General features: G+C 40.0%; 1 protein-coding gene across 2 annotated transcripts in view; it reads right to left on the bottom strand.

Moving 5' to 3' along the window:
* The window catches only part of met (MET proto-oncogene, receptor tyrosine kinase), a 70,443-nt gene extending 54,503 nt beyond the window's left edge, over positions 1–15,940 (bottom strand). For both annotated transcript variants that reach the window (XM_086299580.1, XM_086299579.1), the window contains exons 1-2: positions 15,673–15,940; positions 12,994–14,191 (exon numbers count right to left, since the gene is read on the bottom strand). In XM_086299580.1, coding sequence (XP_086155706.1) covers positions 12,994–14,190 — 1,197 coding nt within the window. In that variant the 5' untranslated portion in view covers position 14,191; positions 15,673–15,940. The remainder of the gene's footprint in view (positions 1–12,993; positions 14,192–15,672) is intronic.
* Positions 15,941–26,680: the final 10,740 nt, after the last annotated feature.

The raw sequence follows: 26,680 nt of genomic DNA, 5'->3' as shown, positions 1-26,680 counted from the left end.
CTGTCCTAATACTAGCTGACGGCGCTGTAAGTCAATGAGGAATGACAAAAGTTAATTTTAGGGTGTAAATGAGCACCACATTGCTTTTTGCTTTTTCAGCCTTGATATTAGTCACTCAAGACATTATTTTAGAGCATTAACGTCTTTCTGAGATCACATCGATCTTGAAGCTGACAGCCGAGTGGAACGATTGGTCGTATTTACTGAAGCAGCTGCCATTTCTACATGTGCTCTTAATTACAGGCATAAATACGCATGAAGGAGAGGCTGATTTATTGTCGAGATTTTTTCAGGGAGATTCGAGGAGCGCTAATCATCTACTTACATTATTTTATTAGCATTAGCATTACCCTTTCCCACTGATTACTTCAGTCAGAGAGGCAGGCTTAAAAACAGCTTCACTGAAAATGTCAAAATATCAAGCACTTTATGCTGAGAAGGCCAACATCGGCTTTGAAGCAGGGATATGCACACAAGATTTAAAGTGACAAGTTATTCAGCCAAATATCTTTTTTTTTCCTGAAATTCCTCCTCCCAGCAGTCTGGAATAATCAAATCCATCCACCGGTGCAGACACTTGGCAGAATCTTCACAGTGAAGACTTCACTGTGAACCGAAATTTCCAAAAACGGCTCCTGCGCCCTTCTTGCTACCATGTAAAGCTCAGAACATTCTTAGCTACAAGTGCCTCTCTCTGCTTCTCATCTTTTTTCAGATTTCAGAGGTGAACTTCCATCTTACAGGCAGCAGGACTTACACACATATGTGGAAAAGAAACAGCAGCTGGAGAGCTGCAGCCCAACAGCAGCCGTTGAGGAGAAGCCTGATAACCGAGTCACAAGCGTTGAGGAGCAGCCTGATAACCTTAGGTTGTAAACAACACCAGCCTGTGCTCCCGCAGCAAGACAGCTTATCAGCTGAGGGTCAACATAAGGTCTGCACACGCAGGCCTCCTCAACTCAGTGTGGTCTTGAATGAGCTAAGATCACTTGCACTATAGTGCTGGCAGACACACTGTGCTTCTACACACAGAGATTTCAGATCAGCCTCAGCTGAAGAGGACCAAACAAACGCAACTAAATCTGAAATGGCTTTTATTGCTCAGCTGCATGGCCTTTCATATTTGCGTCTTTTCTCCAAGTGACAGAAAAGCAAATATAGAACTCCAGCTGCTTTCGTGATAAAAAGACAAAATATAATCAAGAAATCCCATGAAAACACACACAAAACCTCGTCAAAAAAACCCTGAAAACAGGCGCTTTACTTTATGGATGCAGATCTTTGTGAAGTCACCATAAAATATTTCATAGCTTGTCGTGACAGCTTGCAGGTGGCAGCCATTTGTGCAGTTGAGACACAAGACTGCATGACAAAGCAAACAAAAGAAATATTAGCATTGCGTCTGTCCTCAGAGAGCAGCCCTTGAACACAACAATGCAGCATTGTGCTACTTTTCTCACTTGTAAAAGTCCTGGAAGTTGGCATCAAACTTTGCAGAGTTGCTCAACCCTCCTTTTCACCGCCTTGCACAAATAAAGATCTTCAGGGATCAGGTTTGGAAAGCCAGAAATTGTTAATGGAGGATCCGAGTAAGACTGTGCCATGATGACGGCTTGGTTCCATGTTTAACTTTGAAAATTAAGATGTAGGTGTATGATGCAGCCTAGCAAACACAATGCTTGTCTGACTCGCATGCAAACTGGTAATCAGATTGTTCCCTAAGCAATAAAACCATTTATTGAGTCAAATTTGCAGGCATAATGAAGAATAATTCCATATTCACAAACTAAATATAGCAAATTGTTGTTTTGGGAAATAACTTTTCTTTTTTCTTTTTTTTTAAAGAGTCCTTAAACTAAAATGATCAAAACAATCTTGGAAGGCTCCAGCTGTGTACAGAGCGTGGCTTTTAACTGTAAAACACAGTATTCATTTCCAAGAAAAGCTACTCAGCCCTCAGGTGTGAGCTTACCCACTTCCCGCTAAATGATTCAAACCATGATCCCTGATGAGGAAGGTGAGATCAAAGCCTGCAAAGACAATATCTGCGGTGTCCCAGGGATTGGCAAGATACCTTTTCTGTTTGTGGTGCATTGTTCAGGGGCACAGCAGGGGGATAAAAGCCATACAAGTGTGCAGACAGTGAGATGGAGGGGAGGGTTTGTTCTCCGACCTCCTCCATTACTTGAGTACACATTCTGGCATAATCCCTTGCTTGCATTGTGTGCGGATTACTGGTTGAATGGAATGGAGAAGGATCAGTCCTAATGTGTGGTGAGACCTTCCTGTTGAATGACATGGTGTCACTTCTGTTAATGTTTTATTTGTAATTGGGAAATGTTTAAAATACAGTTCCCCTCTGTTTCATTTGGGCTGAGTGAAAAATCACAAAACCAATATCTGCAAAGCTTGAGAGCCACAATTTATATCCAGTGACAATATGCATCTTTTTTCTTTTCTTTTTTTGCAGGACTGAAGTCCACACAGGGCAAAGGAGATGACTCCACGGGTCGTGATTTCACTTTGGTTTGACTCTTTTGAGCTATCGTGCATTTAGAGGTAGAAAAGCCTCAGTTTTTACAATGGGCCTTTATGGTATCAAGGAGCTCATCAACCAGACTCGAATCAGAAAGAAAGAAAATCTACACACACTGCCTTTTTCCAATATCTTCAGAAATAAGGAGATGAGGTAAAATTGTATTTTTGTCCTTCCAGTTTAATGTGGCTGCAGGCCTGCCACGATCATTTGCTGCTCCAGTGAACTTTGCGATTATGAGCTTTTCAAAGGGGGAGACAGACCTTATGACAAAGCCCGAAGGACCCAGAGTCAAGGAAGTAAGAGTGATCTGGGGTCGAGGTGAGGCCACTGCTCAGGACAGGCTTTTGGTCCTTTATTTCGAGCACGAGGGAAGCGGGGGGGTGCTCCTGACAGACACATACCTTATTTCATTTCAGAGCAGGATATCACTATGTGGTGACATAGACGAGTAGTAGGCATGCAGCTGATTAGGAAATAGCTTGGAGGCCTTGATTCACAAGCTCCACGGAGCAAAACGCCTCCATATTTGACATTAAACAAGTGTATCATAAATGGCTTCTGGCACTGCTGGCAAGTGTCTCCATGCTGGTAAAGGAAGCATTTAAAAAAAAATCAGATTGGAGATGAAAGACTCAGTGGCATGGCATATGAGGAAAGTATCTAATTTGCATCACCGTGTCAAAACAGAAATATGACATGAGTGTGACAGTGATCACCAATGATTGGTTGGAAAAACAAAGAATTTGTTCAGAATTATATCAGTGAACCGCAGAAAAAGATGTTTTCAAAAATAACCATTAAAAAAAAAAAAATACTGGTTTCGCAGTTGGGTTTATTTAAACATCAACATCTGAAAATGGTCATCAAATTGTTTTAAAAAGCGCACAAAAGAAAGAAAAACACTCCACAGATTCTTTCTCGTCACTGAAAACAGTGTCACATGCAAACTGGTCATTGCAAATTCATGCCGTGCCTCCAAACAAAATTAGAAATGTTTAAAGTCTTAAATTAAAGTGCAGACTGTAAAATTTCCAAAGATACCATATATGTCTTCCTGAAAGTTAAAATGATGCATAAGGCATGTAGAATATTTCCATTTGATAGCATGTTTACAGAAAACGTATAAATGTGTGCTTAAAAAGAAAAAACTTGTAAACGTCTCCAAGTGTAATCATCCTTGAGATTAAAGGAAGAGTTAAAGTTCACACTGCTGTTCAAGAAGAAATAACATGAATTTAACAACTCTAAAATAAAATAGAGAAAATAAAATAAGTTAAGGGGTTAAATTGCTTGTTTCATCCCCGTGGTAGTTAGCAATAAAAATCCTAACAGCTGTGGCCTAATTTTACCACTGTTTGGCTGATGTTTGGCTGGTGGTAATTTCCTACCTTGCTTATTGAAAGACAGCTTGCAGGCATCAACCGTTTGCATATTTACTACACCCGTCTTTATCTAGGGAACAAAGATAAGGTATCCATACAAAAGACTATGCAAAAACAATTTACGCACTCTTCCATCAAAACAAGAAACTGAACTCCTGGTTTAATAATTAACAATTTGGATTCAAACTAAACATTAACACTGACTGAATGTGGAATCATGTGGAAAATTGCCTGGAAATGCCTGCAGACGTGAACAGGCTCACAATGACCCACCACCGCTGCAAGCGTTGGAAAAAGATAAAAAAAGGCAAACTTTTGCACAACAGTTTTATCTTTAACAAGCAAAAAAACTGAAAGAAAATAAAAAAAGATTCTGTAAGGTGACCGTTAGTCACGTATTGGTCAAAAATTAATGATTCACAGTAGCAGCACAACTTGTCGTGATTGGCACAACTCCAAGGTGAGGTTAATTTGAGGGTAAAACTTTGGAAACCAAGACATCGGATACATGTTTTTTTTCCTGAGTGGGTGCTGACCAAGCCTCTCCTTTTGAAGAGGGGACCTGTCCCAACATGGCTGTCAGGTGATGCAATGCCCTTCTGAGAATGGAGGAATACAGAGCTGCCAGCTCTTACCGCCTCACAGCAAGTCAGAATGTTTTGCTCTAGGGCATGAAGAATTTCCCAAGATGTCATGGTACACAAAAAGTACTTTACATGGGTTGAACATTATTATGGATTCACCCTTATAGCCAAATGAACATCTTGACTATCAGCAAATTGCTTGATTATTTTCTCTATTTTTCTTTTTGCCCATAGATCAGAGTTTCACACAGACTTTGAAATCAATAAAATATATGATTTTCTCATTTTTGAGCAGCTGGAATCACTCAAAGGATAGTTGATGATTTAGTTTCTGTCCCTACAATTATCACTGAATCATATATGTGCATATCCTATTTTCTGTTCATTTTTACGCTGCTGTGTTCAGTTGATCCGTTAACAAACCTAACCTATTTCGCCAGCTCTGCTTTTTATTTACCTGGTGTCCAGACACGCACAAAAGCTCTGCGTTAACATATGTAAAGAGATAGATGCAACTTACTGGAACACAGCTCTGATCTTATCGTTCTCACAATCACTCATGCAATGTCTTCTTTATCAAAACACTGGCCTACGAGCAGTAAAAAGAGAGCGACAGGACAGGACAAGAACTTGCTATTTTCATTCTTTTGTCGATTCTTGTACACAGACGGAGACGCACCCGCTTGCTGTGAGCAGCGGCGGGTTCTGCACCCAACTGAGCAATGGCACGAACAGGCCCGGACATGTGAACACAATCTGTGGCATGAGTGGTAACGCAGAATGTGTAAAGGATGGAGGTGCATGTGCCACAAACCAAAAGTAACATAAACATACAGACTCATCAGATACCACAAAAATGTAAGATCATTTCCTTTTATCATATCATCCATCAATTCTTTTTATTCAGAATCACTGGGTGTGAGTATCCAAGCCTGTTGTTCTGTCAAAGGGGAACAATTCACACCTAAGTCCACACTTATGCCAATTTAGAATTGCCAGTTAGCCTACTGTGCATGTCTTTGGATTGTGGGAGGAAAATGGAGCGCTGTGAGAAAACCCATGCACATTTGTCTGTACTCTGTAATTCTGTTACCGCCACTTCTCTCTACTCTGTATATGCGGGCACCTGTTACATGTCTGTCTATCCTGGAAGTGAAATGGAAAATTCTTTAAGAGCTAAATCCACCATAGCTTGTGAAGAAAACAGTCACTGATAATGCATTTTCTGGCTGCCATTAGTGGTAAATGTTTAGGTATTGTTCAAGTGTCATGGTGTATTAGGTCAACCCTATGGCCAAATGTTTAGGGCACATACCACTGGAGTAAAATCTCATCACAGCCAGATGGAGTCGATCCAGCCAACAGGCCTTTACTGCATGTCACTCCCCTACGTGCTCTCCCCACATTTCCTGTTCATCACCACTGTCCTCTGTGAATAAAAGTAAAAATTCCTCCCAACACACATGCAAAAAAAAAAACCAAAACAACAACAACTAAGTGACTTCATTAAATGATGACTATAATGTCCTTTGCTTTAATAAAGCCTGCTGTTTCCACATCTGTTTCATGCATATGTTTAAATGAACAAAAACCAGCTTAGTGATGTCATAAGCAGGTTTGGGCATGTGGGGCTGAAAATCATGACATTCACTGCAGAACCCAGTGAATCAGCAGCACCACTGAGAGATTTGCAGCAATAAGTCCATCTATTGTCTGACAGCTGTGGATCTAATCACCTGAAACTCTCATTAGGTCAGTGGAAAAGTACAAAAAAAAAAAAATCTATGAAACATCTGGGACACGTAAAGTGAAGATTGATTTCTCAGTAATTGCTGTCACATTAGATACATTACATTTCTTATGTGTCTTGGTATTTTCTTGACATAATGCATTTTACAGTTTCATACACATTTGTTCCCCCCCCAATACTTAAACCTCTCTGTGTTTTTACAAGCTGTGAATAAATAAAGGTTACCCACTTACTTTGTTGGGGACACAATTCAGCTACATCCAGTTTGTTTTGTAGTTTTCAGGCACATTTTTTCAAAAAAGACAAGTCTAATGAAATTACCTGTGTAGGTCATGTGAGTTATTAGTGTTTTTTTATAGTTACACTTTTATAGTTATACTATGTTAACCTTTATTTGTAAAATAAAGTAACAACCTCATAAGTGTAGGTGCAAAAAGTAGAAGAAATAGAGTTTTTAATGATTAAAAACTGAGGCAATAAGGAACAAAACACTTTCCAGCAGTGTTTGTGTTCCATATTTTAATGAGGTAGCTGTTACAGTACGTACTCAGTGTTGTATACAAAAATTTTATCTGCAAATATAATGAAATTATATCTCATCTAGCAACTAAATACCTGTGAATTCCTGAAACCACATAAAATGACGTTTACTATTTTATAATCAGACACATAACAAAATATCACTGGGTGAGTATCTGTAGCAGCTTGTTTGCCAGTTGTTTTTTTTCTTCAAGCCACCACTTAAAACCTGTTCATTTAAACAAGAAGCTTAATTAAAATGATCGTCGGTCAAAACTGTCTCCCTCCTGGAATTATATTACTCGCACTATAATCAATCAGGCCCAAAATTCAATTTAAAAGCAATCAGCCTTTGGTGGGTTTTCTCAGATCAATGGTAATCCGATGATAATTTTGACCCCGAATGTGGCTGTTCTTTATTTCTAGTCTCAAGTGTTTCTGCTCCCTCAGTAGACTTAAGGAAAGGCTCAAAAATCCCTGCCACGGGCCTGCACACTACATTACCCCAGAAAATGGCTTCGCGTGTCTTTTTCAAAAGCAATACTGTCAGGACACAGCACATTCTGGGGGCCGGATCAATAGTTTAAAGAGTGCTTTTGATATTCGTGAATTTCTCTCAGAGGTGGAGGACAAGTGAAATATAAAATCTGACTAATCAAATTCAATCGCTGAGCTGAGATTACATTTTAGCATATGTGTTTAGAAGATAATTAGTTAAAAGAATGAGACTGGATGATTAAGCACTCAAAAACCTGTTTGGATTTAGCATGCACACAAATTCTAATCGTATTTATTTCAATTTTGAAGAAATTCATGGATTCATTAGCAGTTACCTGTTGATAATTAGGAGTTTTTAATTGCTCTATACAACCTCAATAGATCTAATTTATTATAAACTAATATTAAAGTAAATAGAAGTTGCTCCTGGTTGCTCAGTTGTTTCATGATTAACATTATCTATTATTTTTTCAGTTTTATGGCTTTCATGCAACTGAGAGGAGCGTGCAGACAGAAATAAGCCTGCAGAAATAATTAAAAAGCAGATTTTTTCTGTCACAAAGACAGCTGAAAAGAGGGCCACTCATCATTACAACATTTATCATATCTTGCTGCCTGAAATGGAGTTAAGAGGCACGTCTGAGCTGACAACCAGCACTTAAAAACTTCAAACATGCTCTTACACTGAGCTTTCAACCTCATCCAGATCCCTATTGGGAGTCTTCCATCAGAAACACACAGTTTGGTGGAGCAACTGACAAAAATAACCTCTTGTGTGCCTAAGTATGAATCCTCCAAATGTCTGCAGCTCATGAATTTATGGCTGTGCTTAACTCTCACAAACCTCCTGATAACAGAGTCTACCTGCCATATGCCACTGAATATAGGTCATAAATCTATTAAGGGGAGCCATGACTCTACGCCATACTTAAAGCACGAGCATCAGGTGGACAGTTGTTCGATAGCCTTTTGTTGTTACAGCTTGTTTCTTAACCTGGCAGCCGAGGACACGAGGACTGTCAGCAATAAAAGAGAAATTCAAAAGTAAAAGCTCTTTTGGCAGCAGCAATTCGGCACTTGAACTGCTGCATTTGTGCAACTCTAGTTTCAAACTTTGAGATACTTTGAAACCCCAGATTTTTTTTTGCAGACGAATGAAACAAAGTCAACAGTGGCTGCATGTCTGTGTCAGGATACCAAATAAGGAGCAGTGAGCAAAAACGGTTGCAAAAGAAAGAACGAGGCGCAGTTTTTAAAATCAACTTTTAAATCAAAATGTGTGCACTGCAGTGAATGACAAAGAGACAACAGAAGGAGTCCTCTGATAATTACACAGCACGGAGATGCTCCTGTACCTCCAGCAAAAACTGATGTCACCCTGTAATCAACTGAGTCAAGAGGAAAGAATGTCTAATAATGGAATAGTGCACTCTCACTCAGTGATCAAAACAGCAGTTTTTATGGAGCCTGTCAAGGAGAGGAAACAGACAATTGCTGTTTGTGGTTTCAGGAGAGAAAAGGGTATGCTCGGTGTTTGCCATCTGATAAATGCGTCTCCTTTTCAAGAAGTTTGGAGCCGAAGTAGATTGAGGTGGGAGCTGTTTGATTTGCAACAGGAAGATTTTTGTTTTGATCCCGCGCACAGTAGCTCAACAAACTTTGTGAGCTTACAGCAGATAAATGGTTCAGGATCCAAATGTATTCACTGTTAAGCAGCGGGGGAAAAAAAAAAAAAAATCACATCTGTTCAGCAGTGATGCACAGAGCAACAAGGTCTGGTCTGTGGTTTGTTTTGAGTTCTCCATTTTTAAACTCCCCCCTCCCGCCCCGCTCTCTCCCAATGGGAGTCCTGTTTTTACAATGACACAAACTTTAAAAGCGCATCTTCTAATTTTTAAACACCAATGCACTTTTGCAAATTTGCGCTCATCATGATGAAACTGTTTTGCCGTGGATGCATTTTGCACTTTCCCACAGGTGCCGGTAACAGGTGGGGGTCAGGGCAAGCAGGGCAGAGACACTGCCAGTGTGGCTGGCCGCCACAGCGGGTTTAGAGGATCATCTTCCACCCAGCTGCTGATGCCCTGTTATCCCCCAGCCATTCATCACAGCTCACTGAGAGTCAGATATGCACTGCCCTCAAATCCCCCCCGCCCCCCCACCATCCCTTGCTCCCAGCATTCCTCACTTTCCCCTGTGGATCTCTGCTGCTGATAGCTGTCAGGACTGCACTGATGTACACAAACACCCACCCACCACGTATGTGCATGTATTCGTAAAGCTGCTTTCAATCTCCTTTCAACCACGTGTCACTCTTCATGTCTGTCTGTAAGGTCCCATCAAAAAAAAAAGAAAAGAAAAGAAAAAAAAAATTCACCACATTCAGAACTAAAAGATCAGACCGCAGATTGGCAAGATACAGCTTTGCAGATTTTGATCACTTGTAGCACATTGGAGGAATGTTTTATGAATTACATTTCTGCTCATTTCGCATCTGCTGATGCAGTGGAACAGTGAACATTTAATGAACATTTAGTCGAGGTAATGTGTCCAGAAAAGAACGAATCCATCAGAAAAAAAGACCTGCAGAAGAAAACTGATACACAGCAAGAAAAGTTTGTATACGTGTCAGCAGGATGAGGTTGAATTTGCATGCATTAGGACATGTACTCACACCTTTTAGAGCAATAAATATATAATACTACACACACTTTGTGCAATTACTAATGATCTGATCATCTGCCTCATTGGTGAGCTCCTCATCCCATGGATAGACACCAAACTCTGCAGTCTTAGAATTCAACTAGTGATGGTATTCTTGTTCTTCTCTGCAGCCTTGCTGCACGATGTGTACCAGCACATGACACAGTTCTCCATCAGTTGTATGTTTTGGTTCAAATGGCAGTCCAATGGATCTTTAGACCAAAAGAACAACTGTTGGCACCTGCAGTTTACAAACCTAGAGCTGGAGATACTCTGACCACAGAACAAAAGACTCTCTAAATGACTAGGGATGCACTGATCCGGATCAGTTATCCTTCTTTGATGAGCTGAATCGGATATTGGTGATAACAAGCTACGGCCGATACATTCAGTTGTCTCCTGTTTCCTTCTCACGGAGCAGGAGATGGAAGGCTAGCAACTTAGCACTGACTGAATCTTTTTAAATGAGAGCAAGGTGATTGTTCAAAACTAAATTGCAATTCTTAAAGTCTGTGTGAGGGAAATGGAATGGAATAAGTATGTAGACTATTCAAAACACAGTTCTGCAAACATGCCATTTCTAAAGGTTCATTAAATAGGATTGTTAAGCCATAAGCATGCAAGCAATGGCAAAAGCTGAATGTAAACAAATCTTTGCTCATGAGGATTACACTATATTGCAGACTTGTTGTTTACTGGAACGGGTTATGCATTTCAAGCTAATTTAAACTGTCTGTTTATTGATTTTTATTTTGTACAAGAAGGACACTTAGAAAGATAGAGAAAATGTCTAAAACACAGCAGCCTAGTATGCAAAAGTCACTCACTGGAGTACACAGTCTATAACAAAAAGGATCAATTGTGCAAACCTCATCAATCAGAAATGCTTTTTAACCCCAGATATGGTGCATGGTTGTGGTTTGCAGTCAAGCGGCAATAAACGTTGCTACTATGAAGGCTAATCCAACGATTTTAAAGCCAATTCGTGACACAAAAACAGCCTCTGTAGTAACACACACGCCCAGTGTTTTGACAGCAGTTTTCCTCTGGAGTGTGTTGGCTGTTTCCACTTGACTCTCTCATTACTCCTGTGTGTGCTTGCCCTTTGACAACCTATTCACTGCATAATATATCGAGGTAATCCAGTGCCTGACTGGTGATATACAGTACTGACTGATGCCGAGGTTAAGTAAAGATGAAGTCACGGAGGGGCAAGCTCTAGTACACATATTGACAGGCCCTTTGTCAGAGTGGTCAGCAGTTAACTTCATGTCGTTATTGATCAGGTGATTCAGCCGATTGATTGGGCCATTGCTGATAGATCAGAGGACAGAGGCGAAGCAGAAAAGATGACCAGCTTCAACAATTTTGCAACAGCAATGGAGGAGGGGGGACTTCTCTAGCATATTAGCTACAGCTGACTTTCAGATTTAATTCAGAGATCCTTCCACATCAGATTAAAGTAAAGAAATTTTAAGAAACCAAAAAAATCCATTAGCCACAACATTAAAACACTAAGCAGTTAGTTAAGTAACTACTGCTACTCATCTCGTTACAATGCAGTCTTATGCTGGAACCTGGGCTCCCATTATGGGGATGTTATTCTGACTTGCACCCACCTAAAAATTGCTGCTGAGCAAAGCATCTCCTAACTTGACAACTGCACTCTCTGACAGTAGCAGCCTCTCTGAGCAGGAAATTTGCTTAACCACCAAAACCTTCTCAGTATTGACTTGAAGAACAGAGCAAAGGGCCCACAACATCAGGCAGATGTTTTTAAATGTTGATCCAATCAACATACAATGAAAATGTAATTTTATTTAATACTTCGGTCCTTTTCAGTGACTGAAACTATAAACTCTCTCACGGAAAGATCCACACTGATCTTTTGCTGTTCAACATTTTCTGTTTCTTTCTTATTTTTGCTTATTTTAGAAAATGATATTTCATTAGCATATGAAAAGCATATCATGAGTTGGACAGATTGGGCAAGAACATTTGGTGATTTTGGCATAAAAACAATCTACATGGCTGTTCTTTCGCTCCAAATGTGGAATGAGTCTTTTGAGATGACAACAAGCTGTACAGTCTTTATCTAATATGTACGTTAACAACTTCAAATTAAAGTTGAAGGTCAGGACTTTTTGGCTCCTTGTCATTCTATAATTTCATGTTCAGTGTGCTGGATTACTGAGCCACAACAATGCGAGAATTGCCCCTGACCAACAGACTGCACTGTACACCCCTAAAAACAGGTGCCAGAGGTCAAAGTTATGTTTCAATGTCTTGCTCAAGGGAACTTAGACGAGCACAAAGTAGATACAATGCCTGTGTGAACCTGAGACCACCCAGTAACTTACAGTCTCTACGTCCAACAAACTAAATGGGATTTAGTCTAACAGGTAAAGTCTATAATTCCAAAAGATTAAAATCAGACATCTTTGTAAAACTTCACTGGAACACTTCTAAAACTTCCTTCAGGAAAACTCACTCTAGTCATAAAAAGTGCCATAAAAATACATGTGAATGCAGCGATAGTCATTGCAGACTTGTACTGGAACATAACTGCAAGAACGATTATATCTTAGGAAGACCAAATATTTGAAACAATACATGGACATTGCTTTGTTTTTTTAAATGGAGAAACGCTATGAAGTTATAAAAAGCAAGACAAACATTATTTCCAAATATTTTTTTCTATTTAAATGGGATTGTTCTTTTTTCCCCTCTAAGTCTACAACAGGGGTGGGGAACTCCAGACCTCAAGGGCTGGTGTCCTGCAGGTTTTAGATTTCACCCTGGGCCAACACACCTGAATCAAATGATTAGTTCATTACAAGGCCACTTGAGAACTTCATGACATGTTGAGGAGGTAATTTAGCCCTTTAAATAAGCTGTGTCGGATCAAGGACGCATCTAAAACCTGCAGGACACTGGCCTTGAGACCTGGCGTTCCCCTACCTCTGGTCTACAATGACTTTTACTGAACTGTAAGCCCCTCCCATTCCCAGATCTTACCCCATTGTAGCAGGAAATGTTGTCTAAACCAGTGAAGTGGTATGGCTCTATGGTGTTGCACGTTCCCATGTAGGTCTTGAACATGGCGTTGATATTTTTCAGGGCAATCACACAAACAGCTGAATTAGGTGTTGGGTCTTTAGAGTTTGGCTTTCCTTCGGCAAAGGCAGCAAACAGCACATCATCGTCCTCTTCCAACTTCATGAGCTTCTGGAATTCCGGGTCAATTCCTGCTTTAGTGACATAGGCTGCCTGCAAGATATTAAACACTTTCACATGTGTCCCAGAGCGCCGCCGTCGCTTGTTGGTGCTGATGCATTGAAGGGGCATTTCCACGTAGCGACGAATCACAGAGTCTGTGGAGCACATGCGGACTATGCGGGAGTGGTAGGCCTGAGAGTTCTTGCTCACCTGCTGCACGGTGAGGAAGTAGGTGAATGGTCCACTCTGGAAGGAGTAAACGTAGCGCAGGTAGTAATTTCCACGTAGAGATGGAATTAGGTCCATGTATGATCTGTTTGAGAAGAAAGTAAAACCATTTTGGCTTGTCTTCATTTTCCGCAGAGAAAGGGTATGGGGATGTTTTGCACTGCTTGAGATGTTTCTTCTGCCGGGAATTTCTGAGTTCCCAACAAAAAATTTGATGACATTGCTCTCCACATTCAGCACTTGGGAGCCCAAAGGGCTGACTACAACATCTGAGTCATCGGGTTGCCCGGTTTCTAGTTTCTTATTGTCGGCAAAGCAGTAGACTTCTTCATCTACACTTTTTCTCACGCCATCATCCACGACGTGACGGCGGCAAACACCGTTATCTGCTGAGCCACAGCTGTACAACCCCTTGTCGTAAACGTTCTCTGCTACTAAGGCAATGTTGTGGTTGTCTACTCTTCCACTGCTGCTTGCTCCGTTCAGCTTCTGGCCACAGGTCTCGTTGGCACGCAGCGGACCTGTGTGGTACTCCGACAGCTTTCTCAAGTTTGGGGCCAGGGCATATATTCGGTTTACAGCACCAACATAGATGACTCCATCCAGTATCACCATGTTCTGGATTGGGAATTCTGCAGTAAACGATGGGAGCTCATAGGTGACCGAGAGGTTGAGTTTGGCATCCTCTGATGATTTATCGCACTGGCCCTGCACGCTGGAGCGAACAGCCCACAGCAACATGATGGCATGAAGCAAACAGAGATTCATCCTGTTCCAGAAATAAGAGACACGGGAAATGAATTATTAAAACATCGCTGCTATAACAACAAGCACTAAAGCATTCATCACATGCCTCTCTGAATAGGTGGCCTTAATTGTGTAGAGTGTGAACTTTTGGGAAAAAGCTCCAGTTTGTGCTGATTTGGAAGATTCAAATCCCTTATTTAGATTCACAAGTAGAACTCTGTCAGGGAGTAAAGTCAGGGTTTACTCACATCACCACAAGCAATTAATATAGTCATACTCAAGTCACTGGAGGCATTTTGGTGACACAAAACTTTGATATCAGTCCTCTTATCATGGACACTTGAACATCTGCCTTCACTGACCACTGGATGAACAAGCAACAAGACTTGGGCGAGCACTTCTGTTCTGCTCTGCTCTGCTCCCATGTGACCACAGCACAAAGCAAAGCAGTGAATCACCCTGAGAGGAGGCCATTCTACACGCTGAAGCAGGCACTGGCCTAAGTTTAGACAGCAAGTACCCAAGGGAGCAAAGATAAACTCAATTAAAACAAGAGAGGTGGGAGGGAGAAGGCAAGGGGCACCTTCCAGCAAAATGATAAATAACCCCACCAACTAAATGGTAATCCACTGGGAGGTTGTTGGGGGGGGCAACAGCAACACCAGAGGGAATTGGCAAAATGCGCATTTTCATGCTCCCGGTCTGGATGTGGCTTCATACACACAGACCCAGGCTGTAAACCAAAATAAGCCAATAACGTGCTGCACAGTTAGTTTGGGTTTTATATTCATGCCCACAGCTATGCGTAAGACCATTCAGAACCCCCCAGTGTGCGCTATCTGCCTGATTTATATCATGTCTGAACGGTACGAGCTCATTTGCTATTGTAGAGCAAGTCTGGGTGAGAAAACTCAGCTTTCAGATGCAACATATGTTTCACGGAGAAGATTTTCACACTGACAGCACTAACAGGTGCTTGAAGGCAGAAAACATGAAGCGGTACTCATACATGTCAAAAACGGAATAACACAGCAGGGTGACGATAGTGTGCCAAAGAAAATAAGCATTAAACAATGTAGGATTCTATTATAAAACATTCTCATCCCAGGACAGGGTCAAGAGAAGCAAAGACTTGCTTTTTATCTGTTATGAGTAATTGGGGGCACATTAGTGTGCACCTGCAGCAAACACAAAAAGATCACAACCTCTAAGCATGACTGTTTCTTTCTCTTTTTTTTCCCCAAAAGACAAAAGGCGAGGTGGAAAACAGTGAAAATGTTTTCAGTTTGAAAGGAAAGTGAGTCATGGCTAGAGGCTCAGAAAACACAAATGGGAAGTTGGTGAAATGGTGTGAGGGGCCAGAAAAAACATTTCCAAACAGGCTGCGATATACAGAGCAGGAGGAGAGGGTCAGGGTCCACGAATATACAGTATATCCAAAAAAAAAAGAAAAGAAAGAAAGAAAAAAATCCTGGAAACTAGCGGAGTTGGAAACAAACTTACCTGCTTTTCTGTTAGTGAGCAACAGTGCGGTACGTCTTGTTGATTCAAATCATATTCCGCTGGACAATCTCTCAAGACTGAGACTTTCTCAATAAATCCAGAGTGACCCGGGATTCTTCTTCTCGCTTCCCGGTGAAACAAATAAACCCCCTGCAAAGTTTTTTTCTTCCAATTTAGTTTTAAACCCTTCGGTTTTAGGCAAGCCCGTGGACCTGCTGTTGCTGAAACGCGTGGGACTAAACTCTGGCTGCATCCAGCAGAGAGACCCGCTCACATCTCAGTTCCTCTCGTGGTGCGCAATGCCCCGCCTCCTTTCCTCCACTGGAGCTCCGTGCGGCTCTTCAGGTGCTGCAGAAGCTAATCGGTCTATGACTATAAGGCAATGCAGACACCCATGTAAGAAGGAGCTGTTAAACTAAGCATTAACGACGTGTTCGAGCTGGGAATATCAAGCACTAATAAAATGTTATAATTGTGCATTATTATCTTGTGACTTCGAACAACCTACATTTGTTTAATTCCAGCTCTTTTGCACTAAAGCAATAGTACATTCTTTACTATATATATATATATATATATATATATAAATCTGTTTCCTTTTTACTTCTTAGGACTAAAAAAACGATACCAAACCAATTTAAAACTGCACACTTAGATTTTCTGATGCTGCATTGCTTGCCAGTAAAACAAAGAAAACGTGAACAAAACTCTTTCTAGAAGAAGAGTTCTTCTTTCAACTTCCACCTGACTCTCCTCCAGAAGCCCTCTGAGTCAGAGTGCCGGTCGTCGTGTTAAAACTCAGCCATGAATAATGAGCTAAGTTAAAATAAAGGCTAAACCTACTGTGTGTGTGTGTGTGTGTGTGTGTGTGTGTGTGTGTGTGTGTGTGTGTGTGTGTGTGTGTGTGTGTGTGAGCAATGAATCACAGTGGGCAGCTCAAAAAATTCCTTTGTCCCACTTCCTGAAAGGAGGGCATTCGGACTGGAGACTGGAAAGCCTGAAAACAGAGAGTGTGTATGCAGAATTAATAGTTTGGAGTCTGCTGTGGATCTGCACAGGTGGTGGCTTTTTGCACTCACTGCACAGTGAGGCTTTAATGAAGCTAATAGATGGGGAAGAATGCATTGCAGTGGTGGAATTTGTGACATTTTCAGTGTTAAACTGGATTTACAGCTCTTTCAATGATGTCAGTTATGAAAAGTAACGTGACAGAGTAATAGTTCCCTTCCTCCTACTACTTTTCTCAGTTTTTAACAGTAAGCCTTCCTCCTTGATTTCCCAGAGGACAACATGGTTATCTCTGACAACACTAGAGAGCAATTAACCTGTTAATGTGCATCATTCATTGACTATTGTCAAAGGAGGAAAAACTCATAAAGCAACAAAATCCTAAATACCATATACATGACACAGTTCTAAAAAGAGCTCAAAGTTAAAACTGAGAACACTGATTATACAAGTAGAGCATAATAAATGGACAGCGCAACTTTTGATGCTTCAAAGCTTTAGGTTGACAGTTTCTGTTTTTATTTTCTGGTGAGCTATTTCATGCACTAACATATTGAAGCTAGAAATCACAGCAAGATTTATGTGCAATTAGGATCAAGTTTCAGTTCAGCTCAGCTGTTTTAGTACCTTCTGTTGTGCATGAGAAGATAGAAAGGTTTTAGTCTCACATGCAAGACTGTATTTCATACACTCCTTGGCTTGCTGTAGCCAATGTTTGATGGAGCAACTGTGTTTTGCCATACCTCGGGGCATTTCTGATGCGCTTGGCAAGGGGTGTGTCCGACACAGGGCGTGTGCATTTGTGTGAGTGTATACCCCTGGGGTGTGTCTGTGTGGCTCCTGTGGTGGTGAACTCTGTTTTGGCTCATGTTCTTGTCGTGCTGGGTAGCAGTAGAAGACGATGATGGAAAAGCTTGGTCTGGTGGTGAACCATGGTCACACACAGAGTTTGGAAACCTCAGTGTATGACGTGCACTGCAGGAATGATCTGCATCTGCACCCACAGCACCTGCAACACAACAACTAAGTTCTATTTTCTGTTCATGTGGTCCAGGCTGCACTTTGGCTGAGATCAAAACGTGAAAGTGAAGAGAAAAACTGACCCTTTTGCTGGTTTAAAGGAGTGTGGAGAAAAAACTGTTTCTGTCTTCATGTCTTGACAGGTCTCCAGTGCACAAAGCTGTACTTATTGCGAAATGTCAGTGGTACACCTCTGTAAGTGTGGAAGAATTAGAGCCAATTCCACAGCCATGGTTACAAACTCTGATGGAAAACCTTGAAAAAACTATTTTGGTGTTAGACCAGCAAATCTGAGCCTTTTTCAACAAGGGCTGCAATGTTTGCAATGTGCAATGTTTGGACGTCAACATACGATATGGGAGAAAAAATTCTGCAGGGCTAAAGTCGAGTAAAAAAAAGAACATATTTTTTTGTTTGCCAATTTTGATTGCACTAAACCATTTAAAATCTATTTCATCTATTTCAATCTATTTCAGTCAGTGTATCTGACTTATTATGACGCCATCTGCTGTTACTTGAAGCAAACAGGCGTCTTTTCTTAAAGCATGAAGTGACCGCACTGCCAGAATAATTTACAAGCTACTGAATGGAAACTAAAGGGAATAATCTCATAGGCAAAAGTGAGAGACTACCAGGGAGGTGGATCATTCTTCTTCACCCAAATATAGTTCAGTGGAGGTTATTTATCACCTGCACAGTCAATAAAATCCCTGGTTCAGCGCTGATCAGGACAGTAAACTCTGATTGATGCTGTTGACCCATCAAAGGTCCCGGCTGTTTCATTCTCCAGATGGAATGTTTACCTCTCGGAGTTCTTTACCTCATGGAGAAGAGCTATTATTAAGAGTGTGCCGCTTTGATCACTCAGTTGATCAGCGGGATCATTCATAAAAGAACGCAACAGAACAGTTCATTACAGGTTAAATGAACACAGGGCATAATTCTTAGTTCAGCATGTTGATGCCTGAAAAAAAACACTACAGTGGAATTTGTCTTGCTTCTGTTCTTAAAAATTTCCCATCTTGTCACCCTATTTGTCTATATGTACTTACATTAATGCATTGTATGGCTAATTATGATCAGCTTCAATAGAAAACCCTGCACAGTGCTATAAAGGTTCCTCCAGAATATCAATCTAACGCACATAAATCTTACATATGTTACATACACAGCATATTACAATAATATCATTGCACCATGATCCTAAGCAATATGGCACATGGATTTATTTTCAGTCTGCAGAAAATAAATAAGCAGACTGCTTTAAAAGATGCCAGGAAAACAAGTTATTTTAAAGTGGTTAATTATCACCCTCATACTTTAAAGTGTGTTTTTTTGTTCATCAAATCCAGTTACTATTAGAAAGAGAAGATATTGCACAGTATTGCTTTTAACACTCTGTTTTCTTCTACAAACACTGGTCTTGCTCATTGTTAGTCATATTGTTTCCTGTCTAAAATGAACCTTTAGTCACCTTTTGGTTACAGTGCTTCCTCACCAGCTATCAAACCCCAGCGCTGGAGGTCCAGACTCCAGATTTTCATATACAGAGAGAGACAGATCAGGCCGCTCATCTTCCACTACCCGTGTCTCAGATATAAGGGCTGTTAATGAAAAAGGAAATCAAAAGATTAAAATCTCACACATCATAGGAAATGGTTCTCGCAACAGATGGGCAGGACTGCCAGTCAATAAGCCGCGTTCTATGTCTGTATCTGCCAATCTGACTTACCATGGATGGAGTCAGAACACAGCTCATATCCACACACACTAAAGGCCATCAGTGCAGGTAAGAAAATAATGAAGGAAAAGAAAATAAGCGTGTCCAACGTCTTCAAAATTTAAACCACGTAGTTCATCAATTTTTCTACTGTGTACAAAACAAACAAAAAACTTTGTTGATTTAAAATGTTTGCATCCTTAAGACATGCTCAGATTTAAGTGTATCTGGAAACAACCAAGAATGACTTAAAATATACAAATGCAACATTTTATATCCCTTCAGTATGATATCTGCTACGTCTATAAATGATTACAAAAAACCCTCTTTCTCTGTTTAAGTAGTTTGACTCTACTTTTAAATTCTCATTCTCCTTATTCTTTTTTGCAAGTAGTTTCTACAATACAATCGAATTAGATTGCAAAATTCCTCTGCTTGCAAGATTCTCTGTTTTCATCTCCATTTCTGCTGTGTCACCCTCTTCTTAAACAGTTTATAGAATGATTCGAGAGCTCTTACTCTCCCACCCTGGTTGTTTATGTGTGGAAGCTTTGACTAAAACAAACCACACTTAAGAGCACGTGAAAGTGCAGCAGAGATTCTGGCCTTCATGCTGAATGTCTATTTGCTTTGTTCGGTTTTTTTTTTCCAGTTTTTTTTTCAAAGACATATTAATTTGACAGCTAAAATGTGCAAACTTTAGTGATAATTAATTTGGTAGACTGCTTTACATGATTCTACACCCAGCTTATCTTTGTGCTTTAGTGCCTGAATGAACAAAAAATACTTAATACAAATTCTTAGATGAGGACCGTGCACACTTTTGACAGTTTTTAAGATAACAATAACAATAGGGTTTGTTTCTGTTTGCAATACAGCCTTCTGCTTTACAAATGGGATAATATATTTATATTATCCAGCACACAATTTGTCATTCTTCTTGCACTATAATATATAATCCTGATATATAGTGTAGATTACCTAAAACTGCCTAAAATGACTTCATATGTTTTTCATGGGTAAGTGCTCAATATTCAGTTTGTGAAAGCTCTACAGTGCATGGTAAGAATTATTGTATTGATAAAACGAACAAATAAATGCTCGCATAAATGATTTGTGGAGTTCCCTAAGGTTCAATGTTAGGCCTGGTATTATTTTCTTTATGTTCGCTTTTGGTGAAATCACACTCAAACGCTTGCTTTTCATTTCAGTGCAGATGATATCCAGTTGCATCTCAATCCCAATAATACCTCTGACCACTCGTACATTTTTCCATTATTTTTTTTAAATCTTTGAATATCACATTAGCAAGCTATGTTCTTTTTTTATCGTGTATATTTTCATTTGTGTTTTAAAGAGGCTGAAGTTGTCCCATATGTATTTGTCTCATCACAACTGGTACATGTTACTCAGTAGTTACCCTACAGATATAAGTAAGCACAGAATTAGACCCAGTTAAAAAAGACTAGAGGACTATAGCTTCAGCGTCAGATCCATTAAATGTAAAACTCAGACTTTTTTTTTTTAATTGAATGATTACTGTTTTTCTTTTTTAAAATTGTATCTCCTTGCTTCGTCCTCACCTTCACAACATTGGCTATATAAGCTCCTGTACCAGTAGTTGTTAGTATACAGTAACTGTTCAAGATATATCAAGACCAGTTCCAAGGATACCGCGTTTTCTCAGTATTTGATTGACAGGTAATTACTGAGAAGTACAAAAATAACAAAGAAGAAGCTATGCATGGCATAAACGAAGATGCCCTGGATTCACCTTGTAAGCTTTAGTGGATCAAGTTATGTTTTCTTAAGAGCTATGCTCAGAGGTCTAAGTGACGTATCGTTTCAAATAGTGCAGTCACTGACTTCTAGAGACCAGGTGTGCTGGAGAGAGGAACATCTGTAACAAGCTTTTGTGGTTGAGTGGGAGGTTCTCTGCCAGCCTTTTTCTTGCTTGATGTCATAGCTTTATCAGTTTCAGCATTCACTGCAGCAACAGCTGACAGAGCATCAGGCCAACAAACAACTCAAATTCCTCCTGTGAAAAAAATCATGTGTTTTTCCCCTTTGTGTGTGTGTGAAGTTTTGTTTTCATTCAAGAATGGCTACAAAGGAACTTCTGTAAACTCACTGACCATTGCAAAATTAGGAGGCTCGAGGGAATATGTTCTCTACAGGGCAATAAAGGGGATCAAATAGAGCATGCCATTAAAATACAGTATGAGTGTCTCGTTTTTCTAACATATGGGGCTCGGAAACCATCAGAGATGCTGCAGCGACTGTCACACATATAAAAACGACGTTGATCAAATTGAGTGATATTTTATTAAATTAAAACTCATCTTTAAAAAAACAAAACAAACCAGATTTTTGTCTTTTAGTTAGACAAATTTGACATGACACCCTACAGGCAATCAGCCTGAGAGCTCGTGTGTGAGGTTGGGGCAAACCAGGACAGTAGCAGCTTCCCTGAGGAGTTGTTTGCTGAACACACACGAGGAGAGAACACGGACGATGGTGTTTACGATTTGACCTGATTTATAAAAACCCTCTGAAATTTGTTTCAGCTCCAGATGTCTGTTAACAGACCAGGACAGCAATGAAATCTCCTAGACAAATGTACGTTCAGTCACAGTATCCACTGGTGGTTTTGGGCCAGCAGTGACATTCTGCAAGAGATATTATGTATTCTAGGGGGAAAAGCTAAAAATGTTTGGTAGAAAAGTGCAAGAAAAGAAGACTTTAAAGAAATTATAAATCCTAGAGCAATATAGACTTCCTACAAATAATAGAGTTAAAATAAATTATTAAGACTAGTTTCTGAATTGTCTTGAGTGCTTTTCATTTCTGTCAGCTTTGTCTTCAGTGGATTTGAAGTCTTTTGTGTTTTGTTACTCGTCCCGAAAGCACTATATAAATAAATGTCACTTATTTGCTAGTATTAAAGGTATTAAAGGAGAATGCAAAGTAAACAACTCTTCTTTGTATGTTTATTTCAGTATAAATCCCTAAAGGTGTAGCACTTTTGCAGCCAAGAGTCTTAAAAGATTCAATGTAAACAAGTGTAGAGATCAAAATATCATCTTCAGAGAAGCTGAATGTCTCTCTCTTGATATATCCAACAAATCACAGAATCACCAATGACTTTATGCTGTGATAGGAAACAGCTGTTGACTCTCCAGCCCTCCAGGTGGTTTACTTCACCTGGTCTCCACCTCTCAACTGACAAACACTTGTGATGGTGGTTAGTCATTCTGACCTGAGGAGAAGAGAGGAGACTGAACCTCATGTCTAAGTCATGTCTGATACCTCATTCATTTACAGCTTACTGACAGCTGTTCATTTTTTTTCTGCTGCAGTTCTCACTTTGAAAAAAAGTTTATGTATGCTTAGCCAGTAATGACCTAATTCAAGTGGGAAAATGCATCAGGCAATAGCTAGAGGCCACTCTCATAATAATACAGATACATACATAGAATGTTGTAAATATAAGTGAAAAGATTGGTACCTCAGTTCTTAACACATGTGTGAAAGCCACTTATAGACAATTGATAGACTGATTGCAGTTTTTCTGTCTTGTATTGTCTCCGTTACATATTTTTTGCAATGGATGGTTCATGGTTTTAGGCAGTATGGTAGTGCAAAATTTAGCACTGTCACTATACAGCAACAAGGTTCCTCTTTGAACTTTCTAGTCAACTTGGGCCTTTCGTGTGGAATTTGTATGTTATGTGCCTGAGTGGGAAGTCTGACCTCCTTAAACAGTTTGAGGACATATTTGTTAAACAATTAGTCATTTTCCCTCCTTGGTGTCATGTGCCTTGTTAGTGTTACAAGATCTCAGGTGTGAATGGGGACCACGTGTGTTAAATTTGGTTTTATTGCTCTCACATTCAAACTTGCTCAGTGTCATAGAGGCTGTCTTTAGAAAATAGATGTATTAGTGCTGCTAGCATTGCTTCAGAGGTTGAAGGGGTGGGGCGGTCAGCCTGTCAGTGCTCAGACCATACACTGCACAATGCATCACTGCATGCATTGGTCTGCATGGCTGTAGTCCCAGAAGGAAGCCTTTTCTAAAGATAATGCACAAGAAAGAGAAACAAGGCAAAAAACGTTTGCTGAAGACAAGCAGACTAAGGACATAGATTACTGTTGTCTGATGAGACCAAGATAAACTTATTTAGTTTCAGGTGGTGGGAACCAGGTGAATGGTCATGGTAGTGCTGCATGAGTGCTGCCGGCACTGGGGAGCTACAGTTCATTGAGGAAACCATGAACCTCGGGATGTAATTTTACATACTGACGTAAAGCATGATCTCCTCCCTTCGGAAACTAGGCTGCAGAGCAGTATTTAAACATGATAATGACCCCAAACAAACCCCTGAGATGACCACTGCCTTGCTCAATAAACTGAGGGTAAAGGGTCTTGACTGGCCAAGCATGTCTCCTTAAACCCTGTTGAGCATCAATTGGGGATGAGGGGAGGGAGACACGACAAAAGACACACGATACAGTGCAATATTTGCAAATCTCATAAATCCATATTTTATTGACAGCTGAATATAGAATATAAATATTTAAACTGAGAATATCTACCACTTTAAGAGAAACATTGGCACACTTTGAATTTGATGGAACCAACATGTCTCAAAATAACTGGGGCAAAAAAATTATATTTTGTAATTATTTAACACTTTATGTTAATTGTAATACAAAGTGTAATAATAGATCAGGATAAAAAAAATCATGAAACTAACTTCAGAAAAACCGAAAGTAAAATAAAGGCCATACAAAAAAGACAAGTCCAACAACATCATTATTAAGTCCTGTTAAGGTTGAAGACACTATAAAGGTGCAGAGCGTTTCCTGTTTGATTGTCTACATTGCGAATATGCAGTTCTCTGTGTTTTCCACTAGAGGAGGCTGTTGCATTTTAAAAGCTGAGTGATGCTCCTCACAAAATGAGTGGAGAGACATCAACCTACATGTAAAACCAAACCGTTCAAAATCATCCTCACAAGAACTTTAAATTAATTTTACACTTTTGAATTGGCATATACTCAAATGATGCATTGGGCAGGAAAAAAAAGGAAAAAGCATATAGGATGTATGACCACGTATATGGGGGTCCATCTTAACCTCAGGCACAGACAATGCAAGAATCAGCCAATATACCTGTTCAATTAAATATTGATGTTTCAACAGATTTAAGCATGTTACCTATAAATCATTTAAATTATATGTACATATGTCAAAGATATTCAGAAAACATGCTTTTGCATTTTAGGGTTTTGAATGTAATTTCTTCTACCTAGAGAGTAAATCTTAAATGTAAATGAAATTGAGATTCACAGGAAGTTTAAAATGCAAATTACCTGCTACAGTTAATTTAACACTTTTTCACCAAACACATCAGAGATAAACTTGTTGTTGCTGCACAGAGATGCACTGGGCTTGTGCTGGGGGACAATGCCCCAGTCTCTGTGTTCTACCATCCTCTCCCTGCTATGATGATGTACTGTTAGACAATTGTAAATTTGTAGACTAAACTTAAAATATATTTATATTATTTTTCTGTTTTTTTGGGGTACCACGGTGGTTAGCACTGTTGCCGCACAGCAAGAAGGTCCTGAGTTCAATTCCACCATCAGGCCGGGGTCTTTCTGTGTGGAGTTTGCATGTTCTCCCCGTGTTTGCGTGGGTTCTCTCCGGGTACTCCGGCTTCCTCCCACCATCCAAAGACATGCAGTTTGTGGGGATAGGTTAATTGGATAATCCAAATTGCCACTAGGTGTGAATGTGCGAGTGAATGTGAATGTGAATGGTTGTCTGTCCCTGTGTGTTAGCCCTGCGACAGACTGGCGACCTGTCCAGGGTGTACCCCGCCTCTCACCCTATGACAGCTGGGATAGGCTCCAGCGCCCCCCGCGACCCTGAAAAGGATAAGCGGTAGCGAATGGATGTTTTTTGGGGTTTTTCTTTTTTTTTGGTTTGTAGCTTTTTAACAATCCCTGTGTGGCTAAATAATGTAATGATTTGCATGTTTACCTAACAAGTGAAGGACAAGGCACGACTCTACAGGGGTTCATGAAGGGGATCTAGCTTTCTCCATAACTCTAATATGATAACCTAATACTTTTTCTGTCAGTGTTATTCAAGACATTAATGTACATCCAGCTTGGAACATGATTTAGCTTAGGTCTTAGGTCTGTTAGGTCTTAGGTCTGTCAATAGGACAGTGGCCCTGTGCCCAAAAAAAGGCCCACAAAGAAACGGCTTCCAAGTTTGGTGTGGAAAAACCTGACAGAGTGAAAGATGAAAACCCCTGACCTAACTCCATCCAGCATCTCTGGGGCTTATTTCTCCAGTGTTGTGGCTGAATCCCTGCAGCTGAGTTCTAAGATGTGCTGGAAGTAGAAAACAGGCTTTAAAAGCAGCAGATTCATGGCATGTAATGTTTGTTTGTTTGCCCACATACTTTTGTGATGCAATATTATAGAGCTGTTAGCAGCATTAAGCAGCTCATCAGTGATTCCTTTTTTTAATATTAATTTCATGTTTAAAAATAACTTAAAACATATTAAAACAATGAACCACTGTTAAGTTAACATGACTTCATTCCTCAGATGTAACTGCTGAACAATACTGTTTAAAGTGTGAATCCAGGTCTGCCTCGGGCAGCATAATTATGTGCTTGCTTACTGTAAATTAACTTGAATACATTTAAGAGAGTGGACTCAAGTCTCACGAGCTTTGCTCAACACTTTATTTGTTTTCCAAGTAACCATGGAAATGGTGTGCCAGGCTCTTGGAGAAAAACAGCTTATGGGCAACACTGGAGGCATTAGACCTTATTTACAGAGACAGAGATACAAATAAATACTAGAGAGGGTTTGCAGGGCACTGCTGCTGGAAATGATTTTTCTGTTCCGCTCTCACTCCAGCTTCATTCTTACTGTATGTATTTTTTTTCCACAAAAGTAATCCCAGCTGGCTGGTTTCTGCACTGCACATCAATGAAACCAGTCACCGAGTATCTACTGTGAATCATTACACAATTAGATTTGCTATGACTCAATATCACAAGTATAAAAGAACAAGCAGCCCACTGTTAGGTTCTGACTTTCATGGGGAAGCACATGCTAGTGATCACTTTATCCATGCTTGTAAAACTGTAGGTAATAAAACATAAACAAATGCACAACGGATTATATTAAATTTTAATGTGCACAGCGTGATATGGTACAGTAAAAGCAAGGA

Source organism: Aulonocara sp. 'chitande type north' Nkhata Bay, linkage group LG7 (genome assembly GCF_057382095.1).
Source record: "Aulonocara sp. 'chitande type north' Nkhata Bay isolate Kocher_YH1m ecotype deep benthic linkage group LG7, A_spYH_male_GT1.1, whole genome shotgun sequence".
In the NCBI taxonomy this organism is placed as follows: domain Eukaryota; kingdom Metazoa; phylum Chordata; class Actinopteri; order Cichliformes; family Cichlidae; genus Aulonocara; species Aulonocara sp. 'chitande type north' Nkhata Bay.
The sequence above is the reverse complement of the archived record's forward strand: the minus strand, read 5'-3'. Positions and strand labels throughout refer to the sequence as shown.